A 16,288-nucleotide genomic window follows, 5' to 3' on the forward strand; every position below is an offset into this window, starting at 1 on the left:
GTGACTTTAAGAAGTGACTTATTAAATTTTGAAAGCATAGTACTGGATAATTACTGTACAACTTTAAGGAAATTGTAAGTGATCTAGAAGAATTATAAACACAGCAGTATAGAACAGTTCAGACTTGAAAGGGACCTTAAAAGATCATTTGATACAACTACTCATAGAAAAGAGAGCCAAGATGAGATTATATAGTAGCCTGTCCATTCATGTCTTGAAAACTTCCAGTGATGAGGGCTCCATCCACATCTGTAAGGAGGCTGTCCTGGTGGTTGGGTTTTAAATTATTTTTAAACTAAAAATTTCATTTTATATACCAAGATGAAACCTCTCCCACTGCTTTATTTGCTCATGGCCCATTGTCTTCTTCCTGTTAAGAGAGAGGCTCCGTCCTCTTTGTGGCTGCCCTTTAAGTACTGAAAAACTCTGCCGAGTTCTCCCTGAGCTTTCTCTTCTCCAGGGAGAAAAGATCCTTCAGTCATTCTCCATAGAGCAGGTTATCCAGCCTTTTTGATCATCTCTGTGGCCCTCCTTTGGATCCCCTCTAGGCTGTCCATGTCTTCTGGATTGTGAGGGACCAGAACTGGACACAGGACTCCAGGTGCAGCATGGCGAGGACTGAATAGAGTGGGGTGATCATGTCTCTATGTCCACTAGTAATGCTGCAGAGGGCATAATTTGGTTTTTTTGGTTTGTTTTTTACTATATCTAATAACAACTGTAACACGATTTTTATACTTCTATAGCAATATTGAGTTATTTAGCTTGTTGCACTTCTCTTATATTTTCTTTTAATATATTTCCTTCTTTGCTCTTTTCTCTTATATTTAATTTTCTTTATATTTCCAGATATATCGGATTTTAAAGTGCAAAGTTCTGAAATTCTTTAACTTATAAGAAAGTCCAACTAAATCCAGTTAAAGTAACAGTCCTCCCTAGGCTATGAGATTTGAACCCTCTGAGATTGCTTGAGGCAGAGAATGAAAAATAAAAGAAAATAATTTTGATTTAAGGCAACTTTATTATGTTTTTTGATAAACAATGATTAATCATTGCCCCAAGCTAAGATTTTCTTCAGTAGCCATATTGAAGTCACAAACGCTGGTGCACTCTAGATTGATACACTAGATTTTGTTTGGTTTGTGACTTCTTCATTGCAAAGCATTGGTGGTTGAAGATATCACAAATATGTAGGTGCTTTCTTCCAGCACCTTTTAACTTATGCAAAGCCATTTATTTGATTTTGTTTTAATTTGGTATTTTGTGCTGCAAAGTCACTTAATATAAGTGTATTTCAGTTTCTCTGTATATTGGAGACTATTTCCTAGAGCTATTTCTGCAACTCCAAATGGTTTTCCTCTCCTGGTGCAATGGTGCATCCAATCTCAAGGGCTCTCTGTACTAAGACGTGAGGGACTGCCTGGGGTTAAAGGAGAGAGAAACCTTGGTTGGCATGGTGGATCCACTTTTGGCACAATCTTGATTCTGCCACTTTTTTCACTAAATTCCTCTGTGAATTCCCTTCAGATCAATTAACGAGAAGTTCTACCGAAGGACACTTGAATACATGTCTGATTGGCAAAAGCACTCTGCACTTAGAGTGCCCATCAGAACTGTCGTGACTCAATTTTCAAAATAGCTCTTCTCATTGAATGCTAAAACCTTTTAGAGTTTTAGTCACTCCTGTTTCTTTGGCTCCTAGACATTGAACTTCTGAAAAACCCTGATCTTTTGTATCTCACAAGGTGAGTCATCTCCCCTTTGTCATTTGTTCATCTTTCACTAATTCTAGTTTGAGCTGTACAGGAGACGACAACCTCTGATGGGCAATTCTGCCCATCTATACATGAGTTTCATTGGTATTCAGGGTTCAGTTTTTAATTTTTGACAGATGAGATCAAATAATACATGCAAACTGTTTGCTTTTCTGCTTTTGAGTTTCAATTGCAAGATGACATTAGATTTTTACTTTGGTATGTTGTTTTCAGAAATAGTGGTTACTTGGTTTGTTTCTTTTAAGTCATGAAAGCAGAGACAGACTTCAATATGTAAAGGTTTTGCAGCAAGCAAGTTGTTTTCTCATAGCATGTGATATTTTACTAATATTGGATTATTAGCTTGAAAATCCTTTCATATCTTTTTCAAGAGATGGATTAGTATTTGTGTATTGTGATTTCAAACTGATAAAGAATTTGCAAAATGTGAACAGCATCTATTTCTGGAGCAAGGTTACACTTTAAGAGTGAATTCTAGAGTCACTGACAGGGAGCGTGTCCTGCGTTTTAGAGAGATGACAGTATCTCTTTAATTCCTGGTACATTTCTGGAGCTTGAGTTGTTGTTTCTATGCGGGTGTGGATGCGATGCAGTGTTCAGGTGATACCAGGAGAAAAGCAGTCTGAACAAGGATGTGGTTGGTTGTACCCACAGAGAAACGGCTCACAGGAATGTGTTTGAGTTTATATCACAGGAGCATTCTTATATAATCCTTGGAATTAAATACAAAGGAAAAACATTTGCATCATCTCTCACCAATAACAATTTCAGCTACAACTACAGTCTGGCTGGGAAGCCAAATGCTGTAAATGACAGTGTTGTGATGCATCAGCTGCTTTATCAGTTTCTTGCTAAATTATACTGATTTGTTCATTTGAAACTGAGGGATAATAGAAAAGCTCCAAGTATTCCCATATCTATAGCACAATTTTGGTTTATATCATGATGCAATCAAAGCCTTTAAAGTATTACTAGATTAAATGAAATTGTCTGGCACAAAATGGCTGAGGAGTAGTTGCCTGAATAATCAGAATTCAGAACACAATGGCTAGTTAATACAAAACTGTCCCTATAAATGCAATAAAATGGTTTTAATGTTTTTGGTTTTTTTGTTTTAATCACAGATAAATGCATTCAATTAAGTTTAGAACAAGAACCCTGATGTTATTTTTTTTAAAAGTAAAGTTTAAATTTCTAGATATTTTTACGCTTTTGTTCATAATTTATGACTAGAGTTTTTAAGTTCAGCTATTTCAACAGTCTTCTGTGGCTAATGCCAACTTGTATTCAGTTAGCACTGACAAAGGAAGATACCTTAAAAATGAGTCTGTCTTCTAAATATTTGTAAAGTAATTTGTAAAGGCTAAATTGTTACTTGCAAATATTTGTTATGTTTAAGTTTTCCACTCTATCTCCCCTAATAAGGAAGCTACAGGGGAAAAATAATCCTTTTTTAGGATTCAGAATATCATAACTAAAAGTAATGTAAAACTTCTGTGTGCAGTTTTCTTGTTTTGAAAGGCTTTTTCTAGCAGGGCTACTATACAATTCTAAAATATGAGAAGAGTAGCACTAAGAACTACTCTAAGCAATAAGAACTGCAGGGAACCCTGGTTATTTTGAGTCATTGCAAATATTTTGTCGTTGTCTTGACCGAACGGAACATTTAACTGTCTGTATGCTATGAAATAGTCTTTAATGTTGGCTTCTTTATAGAATGTAATAGTGAGGTAAAAAAAAGTGAAATTATTGAGGTTTTTTGAGGACTTTTTTTGTAACTGGAGTTGAGTTGTTAGGAAGTTTAATTGTTTAATTGACTTTTTTTGTAGTGCATTTAAAAATGTGATCAGTGGTTTAAAATGGGGTGGTTTTTTTTGATGCCTCAGTGAGTCAATGGTACTCAAATGATTGGTTGTAAGTGGATAATAGATGAAAGAAGAGTTAATTTGTGTGTTGATTCTGACTCTTTAAAGCTGATGATACCCAATGGTAGTCAAAATAGTGTTTTAGAGAAGTCTTTCAGTGTGGAAGCTCTGGTATTAAATCAAGTATGATGTCTTAAGTATTTTTCCTTGATAATACACTAAGTAGTTGCCATACCTATGTTGATAAGTGAATGTTATCATGTAGCTAGAAAAATTTGAATGCCCATCCACTAGTGACTTCAGAAAAGTGAAGCATCTCTTGTTCTCCTGCATAGTTTTTTTATTCTCACTCTGTAGCAGCTAAGCCTATCTATCTGGGAAAAAAGATGTTTATAAGGAGGTGCATACAATGTGAGTATCATTTAAAGCTGGCATGGAAAATCTTTATTTATGATATATGCATCTATTTTGAAAGCCAGAATGTTGTAAGACAGATGTGATGGGTGGGAATGGTTGCTGATGCTGCAGTCTGCCACGAATGCTACTGTTTCCCAGGTTATTCTAAATCTTTCATTCTATCTTTTCCTGCATTTCTCTTTTCCAATTACAAGTTTATTATTGTTAGAGCCTAGCACTGGAAACAAGGAACCTGGCAGCCTTGAACGAGTTAGTATTTATAGTATCCATATTGTACCTTGAAGATCATTCAATGAATATAATGAGCCATCCTGTTCTGGTATAAACATGATAAAACAGATTAATGAGGAAAGAATACAAAGTCACTATCACTTTTATAGACCAAGCTTTGGACCTTAACTAAAATGAAGTGACATCTGAAAACTTCCCGTTGAGGTTTTTTTTTCCCAACATTCTCAAATTGACTGCATTTTTGTTAACCATATCCATGCTTCTTAATAAAAGATCTTGATGTATTCCTTTGAAATGTGAACTGAATTCTTGCTCATTTGATTTAACAATGATATCTGAGCCTTTGCAATGGTATATTGATTTCTGGAGTATGGGAGTATGCATAAAGCTTTGCTTACAAAGTGAGGCAGGGAAAATAGAGGAAAAAAAGTGCCTGGAAATTCTTTATTGCAGTTTAGTTGGAAAGATTCCAACAGAAATCAATAGCCCCTGCTGCCTTTGCATGAAACACCTGGACATTTGGCAATTAAAGCCAAAATGAAAAAAGAAGATCCTAAGGGATATGGATTATTGACCTTTTAAGGACTATCTTCAAGGACATCTGAGCGCTTAACAGAAGTTCCTATTTGCTACTTTAGAAAGTTTGTGTCTGTTACCTACACTCAAGGACTAGAAATAAATTAAGGTGCTGTAGTAGGAATTTTGTGAATGTCTAGGTTTTAGAAACTACTTTTAAAAAGGAAAAGTCAATTCAGGATTTGGTTAGGGGCCCAACAAAAGAATAGAGGGGGAGGAGGAAATAAGGCAATAGAATTATTTCTTAGAAAAGGAGTTGTGAAAGCTATATGGTCTGTACAGTGTTTCCTATTGTTTTGTTCTTTCTGTAGTTCTGTTTAGAACTGGTTAGGTTTTGGGTTTTTTCAATATTTAATGAAGCTGTAACAGAGTTGTTTCATCATGAGTGTAACATTCAACAACAGCAAGATTGTAACCTTTCGGAAAACTCATGTATCTTGCATGTGCTTGCATGTAGCAGAAAATACCAAACAGCTCGAGGGATATCTAGGATGCCAAGCAGTAACACAGTTCTTGAGCTTTTGAATATTAGTGAATGACCTTTGTAGCTAAAATATCTGATCTTTGCAGACCAGAGGTCAACTGTACATAGACAGACGTTTCCATGTGCATCAACCTGGCAAGGCTCGCACAAATATTTTCAAGACAAAAAGGGCTAGAACTTAAAACTGACTTTTAATTACATTGTATCATTTAAAAATAATTACAAATTATTGTGTACTTGTCAACCCAAGGGTTGCTTTCCAAGGCTATAATGGAGAGCAGTCAGCATTGTTACTACCTACAAATGTGCTTAATTTGAAAGACCAGAGGCAAAACTCAAAACAATGTGAGAAATGCTTGAAATCATGTCCAAGTGGAGAAAATGAAGTCTGACCTATGCCTGTTCATAAATAAAGCAGTTAGGGCTTTGAGGAGAGCAGTGACTCCAGACTACATCACTCCTCTGGAGCTGTTGGAAACTCCAGTTCTGGAGAGCTGATTTGATGCAATGGCTGAGCATAGTTTGTAAACAACTTTTTTCACCAGAAAAGTCTGATTACTTGTGTAATTTCCATCAGTACTCAAATTAAGCTGTGCTGTAGCTCTATCTGTAGTGACACTTCTGCCAGTATAGTGCCACATGCTCAATCTGTCCTCTGCACTGATACTGCTGAATTGGCAAAAGTTTCTGCTGTGGACTTGATTTATTCTTGAATAATATTGAACGGAGAAGTGATTAAAATATGGGAACAAAACCTCTGAAGAATACCTTTAATCTAAACCTTTAAAATGCTGACCTTGAAAAAGGTACTTCTGAGTTAATTATGATAGGACTATCCTTCACTTCAAACACTGTGCTCTGAGAATTGTGTACATCACTACTTCAAAGGCATGCTTTGCCATACTTAGTCTCCTTAGTTTTGCTCTCGTTCTTTGGTGACATCTCACATTCCAGTTTTAGTTACCTTTCCTAAATATCATAAACTCAAATAATATCATCTTTGATTTTCCTTATTTAAAAGAGAAATATGTTTGATTACTGGGTTTTGGTTTTGTTTTGTTTTTTTTTTTTCTAAGCAGATTTTAGGTGGTGTTAAGTGCTCCAGTATAAAATTCACATTCAAAAGTAACCAAGTGCTCCAATATAAAATTCACATTCAAAAGTAACCAGCCTGCCTTTTTCAACCTGAAAGTATTTTTACTACATAAAACCTAATTGTTCTTGAAATGCTGACAGTGATGTACTGGTCACTGTTTGCATTTACAGACACTTTATATTATATACACAGTTCAATTCTTGATACATTTCACTTCAGGATCTACTTGTCTTAAAAAAATACAGGAGCTTTTCTATAGCCTGCACCTTCTTTGTAAAAGCTGCTATCAGGGAAGATGGCAGGACTTTTCATTCTAAATCTGCAAAAGCATTTGAAGGGAGACTGTTGGAATTTATTCCCAGGATTTTTTTGTTTGTTTATTGGAAATTTTGAACTATGGGATTTTCTCTCTGGGGAAAATAAGAGCACATATACAAAGATTAGGGCATGAATTTCTTTTCAAATGTATTTATTAATCTTCCTTCTCTTAGTCTGGATTAAAATATATATATATATATATATATAGCGCACTATTTTATTTATAACACACTGAGAATGAAAAAAGATACTTTGAAATATGGGGGTTTTTGTGAATTTTCTTGCAGATCCGTACTTACAGGTGACTTCTATTTCAGTGTTTTGGTTCTCAGCTTTGCTATTAGCTTGGCACATATTTACTTTGAGTTCAGTTGTGAGCAAAAAGCCAGTTAAAGTGTTTATAGAACTTTGAGTTTGCAGAGTTCCGTGTACATTGGAACTTCACCATTCTGTCATATGTTAGATCCTGGTCCTTGTCCCTACAAAGTGAATAGGAATTTAAACTTAGAGAATTAAGATTGTACATAAAGATTGAAGCATGACTCTGTGGAAATCATAGTCTACTTTGAAAATTACATTTCATTAGAAAAATCTGTGTCTTAGTGAAAAAAATTAAAGTCTCTCAGTTATTTTCCTCTGGAAATTTCACTTTATTGTTCATTAGTCCAACTTGATTAGATAAAGAAATACACTTGGAAGCCAGGAATGGTAGCTCATCCTGACATATTGTCAGCCTATTCCAAACCTTATTATCTCACCACATATTCTCAAGTTACAGCCAACAGTCCAAACTGTAATCAGCTTTTTTAGCTGTGTTGCGAGTCAATGTTCAGGTGGACCAATAGAAACCAAAGATGATGTATGTGAAATGACACAGTCTGTGATGCATACTTGTGTTAAAGTTCAGGGCCAGTTTTTGTGACTGGTTAATCAAATTAGCATTGTCCTTAGGTTTTTGGCTTTGTTTTTTGTTTCATTGTTACGGGGTTTATGGGTTTGGATTTTGATTATTAGGTTAACTGCTTTTGCTTAAAAATAAGCTGTGTATTTTCTTCACAACCATTTTTAGTGCAAAAATACTGTTTTGGTAAAAGAATACAAAATAGGTTTGTTTACATTTTAGAAGGAGATACTTTGGAACTTGAATGAAAATGACACAACTTCAGTTGCAGTCTACTTTGGTTTTCTCATAATATTTACAAATACAAGGTTCTTATTGTGAATCTTTAAGAAGCTTGGTTGCAAATAATATTGTAGTCACATTGCAGTTTGCTTGCTCTGTGCTTTTGCTTTTTGTTAATTAGTCTGTCTTGATGAGTTGATGTTATTGCGACCAATTTGATCCAACTTATACTTAACATATACTTTATGAACATCCAATATGTAGCCTTACAGCATTTTTTTTCCTTCTTTGTATCCTCCATAGATACTACAACATATTCCACTGAGCGATCTGAGCACTTTAAGCCATGCAAAGACAAGGATCTTGCATATTGTCTCAACGAAGGGGAATGCTTTGTGATTGAAACCTTAACAGGATCACATAAACACTGCCGGTAAGTCACCTGTGAAGATGTTGCAAAAAACATCATCTGTCCAAGGGAGGAAAGCATTAGAAGAAATAATTGTTCAGACTTAGAGTGTTATACAGCAATGGAATTTCCCTGCAATGTGATTGCACCCCTCACACTTGATGCTTTATTTTTAATAGGCTGTAATATTCATAAATAGAAATGTGGAAATACAAAAAGCAATATTATGATTGCTTTTATAGATAAGAAAAATCTTCAATATTCTGTTTTCTGATTATAAGAACAACTAAAGATTAATATTTTAGTTTGCTTTTGAAATAGTACATTTTATTCCTCTACATAATAGGAATGTTCCTTTGTTGTGGGTACTTTAAATAGAGCTTTGTACTCACTGTTCATTGAGAGAGAGGAAGAATTCTTCAGTTACTAGTTTTAAGATAACTCTTAAGTTAACTTTCTTAAGTTTAATTTCTGCAAGATAATATAGACTGTAATTGTCATCTGAACTTCCTGTACAGCTTTTTACTCCTGAACTCCTGTCTGTGACCACCTTCAATGTATTTCAAAGAGTATCAGAAAACGAAATCACCAGATAGAATTACTCTAGCTGTAGTGGCCAGGAAAAGGGAAAAGTAAGCAGAAGGAATACCATAATGTCTTTGCAACAACGAGAATAAACAAATTCTGAACCATTCAAACAACCTTTTAAATAGAAGTGGTCCAAAATGAAAACCTGTACTTGTGATGTTTTAATTCACTTCTGTGATACTTTATTTGAAGGACTGTTTTAAACTGAACATCTAAATGTATAGATGTTTCTAATATGAATAATAACAAGCACCTAAGATACTCAGAAGCACTTTTGAATGATTTGGGACTTAAAATGCCAAATACCACTGGAGGTAGAAAAAAAAATCACAAAATCATATGTACCTGCTTTGAAAGTAGAAATTTATGGATTTCAAGATTGGTGGAGGTCTGTTTGTCAGAAGAATGTTCCAAGGATTTTTATTTTTAGTACTCTGCTGGTACTTTTTTCAGATTCAGTGGTATATGCTTCATTGACCGTTGATTTCACCTCTGTATTTTATGGGGTTTTTATGGCGTACTTGTGAAATTAAGTATTATGAATCATTAATCATGGAAAAATGATGATGAATTTTTCAGCTTCTGTTGTAAAACTTCACAGTTATTTTTTTCCTCAAAGCAAGTGTATGATTTTTCAATCTTTCTTAGAAATGTCATGAGCTGTTAACAAGGGAATTGCATCACCAGCTGAAACTGATGCTAATTAATAGCAGGGAGAAATGTCTATGTATATATGATACAATTTTTAATTAGGTTGGTAGATTTATTAGCTAATTTCTTGAAACAGATCATTTTAGCAAATTGCATAGATTAAACTTTTAAAAATCTACAAGAGTATTATCTTAGAAGAGAGCTGTTCTTCTTTTATTTATTTTGTTTTGTTTGATTTCCAGGAGCTTTCCTGTTGTCTGCTTTGCCAATTTCTTGTTTATTTACCCTAATTCTAATGCTGCAGCCTGACTAATAGTTAGAGGCTTTTCCCCTTAACTAAATAAGCCAGGTTGTTGAGCTTTCATTCTTTCCAGCAGAGTGAATTTTTTTCATCACCTTCTCTTGTGGTATTCTTCCACAGGGAAATACAGGAATCTTAGCTCCCATGGGAAACAGATTTGCCTTGCTTGTACAAGTTTCAAGCACTGACACATTCTCTGGGAATTGAATATCTGCTTGTTTCAGTGGGTACTTTGAAGTATGCAACATGAAAAGTTGTGTATAAGGCAATAAAAATTCATACAGCAAGAGAAAACACATTTTAAAATTTAAAAGGTGATTAAAGTACTTGTAATGGTTTGTGTAATGCTGTAAGGACCTTCAACATTGTGAGCAGCAGCTTGTTCAGAATCACTTATGATATGGAAATGTATGTCATTAATGAAAAGAGACCTTTTAATTTGACCTTCAAATTATGTATCTCTACGTTGGTAACAGACCATATATCTCCTTGTCAGGGCCAGTGCAGTGAGTAGAATGCAGGTGTTTATCTACCTGTAGCATAGAACTGTGCAGTGAGATGGCAACTAGAATATGCAGATATAGAAAAATACAACAGAGGTATTCTATATTTGTCCTGTAACTAGGAAAAAAACCCCTAATTTTCCCTGAGAATGAAAGGGTTATGGAATTCCCATTGCAATTAAAAGAATCATTTGAATACAGAATTATGGAAACTTGGAGAGTGAAACGATACTTTGTTCTTAGAATCAAGCTGCATTGTGTATTCTCATTGGGATTTTGATTTTGCAGCTGTTCTGGGAACAGAGCACCAATTTACTGAAATGTGAATTTGCCGTGTGGAACAGCTGACCTTGATGTAGCAAAAAACTTTCATCCCACTTTGTCAGGTTTAAAGAGTGTTAGTGGATGATATGCTTAGGCAGTCATGTGGTTCTTCTTGTGTGTAGATGTTTAAGGACAAGTATATTAATGATTGTTAAAGACAAAAAAAGAAAAAGAGGTATTTCATAGCCATTAATAAACATTTGAATTACATCCTGGACCTCTTCTGTATCCTCATGAACTATACTGTCAATGCAGACAGTCTTACTTGCCAGTTCAAGCGCCTTTCATATTTGACAAAATTCATCATGATCTGGAGGAGATGAGCCCATGTCCAACTCCAGCTGTAAGTAATGACATTGGCAAGTGGATGTTGTAGAGTACTGGCTCTATAACTTTTTTCTCTTTTTTCTGACACATGGCTTATTTAGTTTGAACTTGTATTTATGGAGAGTGAGACTGGTATGTGCCCTTGCTAAAGGGCAAGAGGGATCCATACTGCAGGAGACTATTAGGAGTACAGTAAATAGGAAGATCTGAAGAAGACTTTCTCATGCATCTTTCATTCTTATCAACCTACAGTGGAGGTCTCCTCAAGTCATGGAACTTTTTTTTTTTAGCTTAAGTTGGTAACTGGACAGAGGGGGAAAAAGGAATGATTATAATTTGCAGTTCTATAATTCCTTTTTTGTTTGAACTTCTACGTTTTACTCACTGTGTCTTGGTGAAAATTTGCCTGGGGCTGTAAACTGGCAAAGTTCTCCCATGTGGTTAGGCTAGAAATGAGATAACTGGATGTTTTTTGTGCTATTTTAAAAGTGTGACTTCAGTATTTATTTTTGTGAATGGTTTAACATAAGCTTGTTTTAAGGATAGGGTAGGTCAACAGCAGGGAAACTTCATATTTAACTTCTCCATATGCTGAATTTTTTTTTCCCCTATTACCATCTTAAGAGTTTAAAGTGAATGGTGAGGGTGCTTTTGTTTGTTATTGACACAAAACAATTACACAGTCAACACTGACACGATAGCATTTAACTGTGTAATGCAGGCTTTGAAAAAAATAATTTAGGTTTTGTCTGTAGACTTCTATTTCAAAGACGTTAAGTCACTTGGGGATTTGTGGTTTGGTTTGGTTTTTTTGTTGAGTCCTGTAATTAAAGGGTTTTTTTTCTAGCACATTTTTAAAAGATTAGTCATTTAGGACTGGAAAACACTGAATGAATGAGTAGCTAAAACTTTTGAGGGAAGGAGAGGTTTGCACTGTTAATTTTTCTTCTGAAAGAAGCCGTTAGGGTTATTGTGTATACACTGTAAATCTTGGCTATGGACTCTAATCTAATCTTCATAGATTGGATTATGTGGGATGATATAATCCTTTTTTCCCTTGTTCCTGTCCTTCATCTCTCCTTCATGAAGCAGTATAAAATCTCCAATGCAGTGAAAGAATGCATTCACAGATGCACATAAACCAAACATCATTCCTAGTTAACCAACTTATAGCAAGTTGTACATAGGCATCCAAAGAGCTTGACTGTGGTTACTATCTCAGAGTTTTAAGGTTTCATAGGATATCTGTCTTGTTCTGATGACTTTAAAGCTTACCGATATTGCTTGGTTTCATGCATAAAAGTTTCCATTTTGACACTTAGTTTATTAAAAAATGATACTAGTATTGATCAGCTTTGTTTAAAATCAATCATGAGATCAGAAAAATTCCTTTTTAGTGAAAGTCCAATTTGGATAAGTGTTAATGTAGTATCAGGTTTTATTGTGAGTCTTTTTCACATAGTAGTTAAGTGTGATCCAGTCATAGCCTTTGCTGTTGTTAAAAGCAGCAGAAAGGGATCAAGAGACTGGACTTTAAAATAGCTCTGAGCATGCTATAAGATTCATGCACTAATCAATAAGTTAAGGATCTAAAAATCTAAGAATATAATTTTCATGTTTCGTTTGCATGACTTGTTATCCAGGTTTTTGCAGTCTGACTTTAGGTGTTTTAAATACCAGGTACTCCATTTCATGTTTTTCCCCCTTCTCATACTACAGTGACACTTTTCCAGAGGGCTTCCAACACGTAAACAGAGCAAACACAGAAAATTATTCACTATTGAATAGCATTGTATAAATAAAACATTTAATTGGTGTCACAATATTACAAGGTTGGTTTCATCAGAAATAATCCATTGCATTAAGTTGACATAACATACAGCTACAAGAATTTAAAGGAGGAAGAAAACTGTACTTGAATTTAGGATACTTTCCATGTCAAGGGCAATCAACAGACTTCTTGTGAAAAGCATTGACTTATGAGCATGTCTGTAGCACGTATGCAGATTATATTTGCGTAATTGCACACATACTTAGCTACAAATGCTGCCATTTTTACTCTAGTATTTACTTGAGAAAAACTGAGTTGAACTTGAAATACCACATTAGATATCTTCAAGCTGTTGTTAAGCACCTATATTTTAACATAGATGTCCCATTGCATTATTATTACATCACCTACTTATTCAGCAGTGCTTTTGCAGCTCATGGTTGCCTCACAGAATCACAGAATGGCTTGAGTTGGAGACCTCTTGAGATCATCCAACCCTCTACTACTTTTTTTCATTATTTATTGGGAAGTCTCATGCTTTTCTTGTCTTGTTTTAGATATATCTTTTCATTCATGTAAAAAACACTTCCAAAAAACCAAATCACTTCTGTGCGTTGTCTTTCAGATTGGAATTACAGGAAGAGGTTGTGTGCCTTCAGTGTCACATCCTTTGTTTTATCCTTTTAAACCATGAAGAAAATCTTTTAAACTATGAAGAAAAATGGTTTATAAACCTTGAAAATGAAATAGTGTAAAGCCCAAGACATTTATAGGGCTTGTACTTGTTACCTAGGTATTGTAACTTTTTTGGTATTACCCAGTCTTATGTGATTTTTACAACTTGGCCTGAAAATTTCTCAAACTCATGTTTAAGATTTGAGCTCATTCAATTACAGTCAGTTAATCAGAATCACCTGTGTAAACCCAGTACTTTCTCAGTTACACCTTCTCTTTTTCCAATAGTCCTCTAAAATGAAAACTCTTCAGGTCTGATGTTATTTACAGAATTCTTATACCATATCGAGTAGTTTTTAAACTGACAAGCTGAGTCTTTTAACATTCTCCCATGGTGAAATAATACAAGGATGTATTATGTGATATGCACACCAAACATGGCTGTCTGCAATAATCAGTAACACCTGATTCATGTTTTCATCATTTACAATTCAAAAGATGCAGACTCTTGAGAAAGCTTCTTCTCAAAGTACTTTAATTATTCATTAATTTTCACAGTCTCAACATTCCATTTTATAGTGGCTTTTATTTAAAGATTTTGCATTAAACAGATACTTACCTTCTTCAACCTTCTGCAACTTCAGGAGAAGAAAATACATTCAGATTGAAAAAATACATGTATGCAAATTGCAAAGTCTTATGAAGTTCAGCAATCTTCAAACATCTGAAAAACAGAATGTTTTAATGCAGCAGTGTAATGACCTGTATTTCAGATGTCATGACAGACATTTCCCTTGATGTGTTTACAAGAAATCACCCTTTAGCACATGCTTAACTTTTTGAGTACTGCAATAAATTGATGTTTGTGACCGTAGTTGCTATTCATATAGTACCATTGCTTCAAGCGGCTCTATGTGCCAGAGAAATCACTGACTAAACATCTATTATCTATTTATCCATCTTAGTCACTTTCTGAAACAAGTTTGTGGTGGCCTTATTTCTTGGAGGAGGATAAATTAATTTCATGGTAAAAAGAAAGGATCAAATAAGTTTTTGTATCTAATTTTAAGTTTCTAACGAGATGCTATAGTCTGTATTCATAATACTTCAGATTTCATTTGCTTTCTTCTGGGCATCTGAAACAGATCAGATTTTCTAACGATTTCCCATTGAAACTCTGTGATTACTAAACAGTATAGCATTCTGGCTCTATTTCTATCTTTTGAAGTTATGAAGTTTCTGTTATAAAATACAAACCTTCATTAAGAAAGTTGATCTATTAATGGAAGAAACTGCCTCTGAACTGCCTTCTGTTTCCTAATTCTAAAAGAAAGTTACCTAAGGAATGCCATTACTCCATATATGCTATCTGAAACTCCATACCTGATGAAAAGATGCATTCTGAAAATAAGAAAAATATAAAATGGTACAATCCTTCTTCTGCAAAGGAATATTCCATCAATTTGCAGGAACCAGGCTTTTCCCATTCCATGTTCTGCAAAGAAAGGCCTTCCATCAGTCTTAAATAAGAAACAAAGTGAGGCAAAAAGCTGCTTATTCCGGACTGTTAGGAAAGATTAGACAGGTAACCTGTCACAGGAGTGGTGACATGAATGATGTTAGACAGAGAAATATTCTGGCTTGTGTTCTGTACCCCATTACTGTAGTGTTTAGAAGTGAATGGATTGTTTGAAACAAGTTCCTTGAAGTCATTCCAGTGCAGACTGGGGTGAACTGTTTAAGCAACCTGCCAACAGTATCTAATAAGAAGCAGATTTATATAAGGTGTATTCAGAGATATGTCTAGAAGGTGGTAATGAAACATCTGTTGTTCCTTATTTTGTGCCTGTATTTGTGCCTTATCAGCCACTTTGTTAGATAGCAAACTGCAGTTCTTACAAGAATTGTGCTGTTGAAGAAGGCCAGTGTCAGAAGCTTAGAGTAATATCTTCATTTCTACTTGAATCAGCATAAGAATTTGAAGTCAAACTCCAGGCTGCTTAAGATAGTTATGTGCCAATGATATCTTGTTAATTATAGTATTAAAATATAAAGGATATATGATAGAAGAAGTCAGAGGTTATCTCTGGAATTACTATTGAAGGACAAACCTCTGCCATAAATGAGTAAGGCTATATAAAAAAAAAGCTGGAGCAGCTAAAAATGATTGTTTGCTTATTTTGCAGTCTGGATTATTATGGTGGACATCATGGAAGGTGATTACCAGAAAAGAGTTGGAGAAAGCATTTTTGGCTGGCATCAAGCTTGTTGAAAGAACAAGGAGAAGGATGTCTTACTGCCTTTAAATACTGTTTCTTTTAATTCTTCTGAAGTTGCAACTCATGAAAGCTGTAGAGACATTTCAAACTTGACAAGCAACTGTCTATGAATGCCTTAAATTTGTAAACAACAGCAATTTTGGTCAACAGTATTGGAGAATTTTTAGATACTCTTTCTTGCTGTTTATAGCCCTTTCCTGTATGGCACCTCGGATTTAGATGCATAGCTGTGGTTGGAAAAAGTGACATCTGAAGGGATTATAGCTTTAGAGAAGTTGTACAGGGATACTATTCTAGCAAGTAAGGAAGAAAGTTCATTGTTTTTTCTCTCAAGTCTTGTTCAATCCACTGTAGCTGTTTTAGAGACAAAAAGCATTAACATCTTCCTTCAGAGACTTTTCAACAACTTGTCTTTCAGACACAGTGTCTGGCATAGTCTAGGGCAGAATTTTATTAAATGAATGTTCATATATTTTAGTAAACTTAGATATAGAATTTATATGTATAACTCCAATACATTCCTAGAAACTCAGTGTATTAAATTAAGTATTTAAAGGACTTGGGGAAAATAGAGA

At 34.6% G+C, this 16,288-nt stretch overlaps 1 protein-coding gene across 1 annotated transcript in view; it reads left to right on the forward strand.

The window, feature by feature from the left end:
* NRG3 (neuregulin 3) overlaps window positions 1–16,288 on the forward strand; it is a 377,309-nt gene that overhangs the window by 148,367 nt on the left and 212,654 nt on the right. The window contains 1 exon segment of the mRNA XM_062000750.1: window positions 8,189–8,318. Coding sequence (XP_061856734.1) covers window positions 8,189–8,318 — 130 coding nt within the window.

Source organism: Colius striatus, chromosome 8, assembly GCF_028858725.1.
Source record: "Colius striatus isolate bColStr4 chromosome 8, bColStr4.1.hap1, whole genome shotgun sequence".
Taxonomy (NCBI): Eukaryota; Metazoa; Chordata; class Aves; order Coliiformes; family Coliidae; genus Colius; species Colius striatus.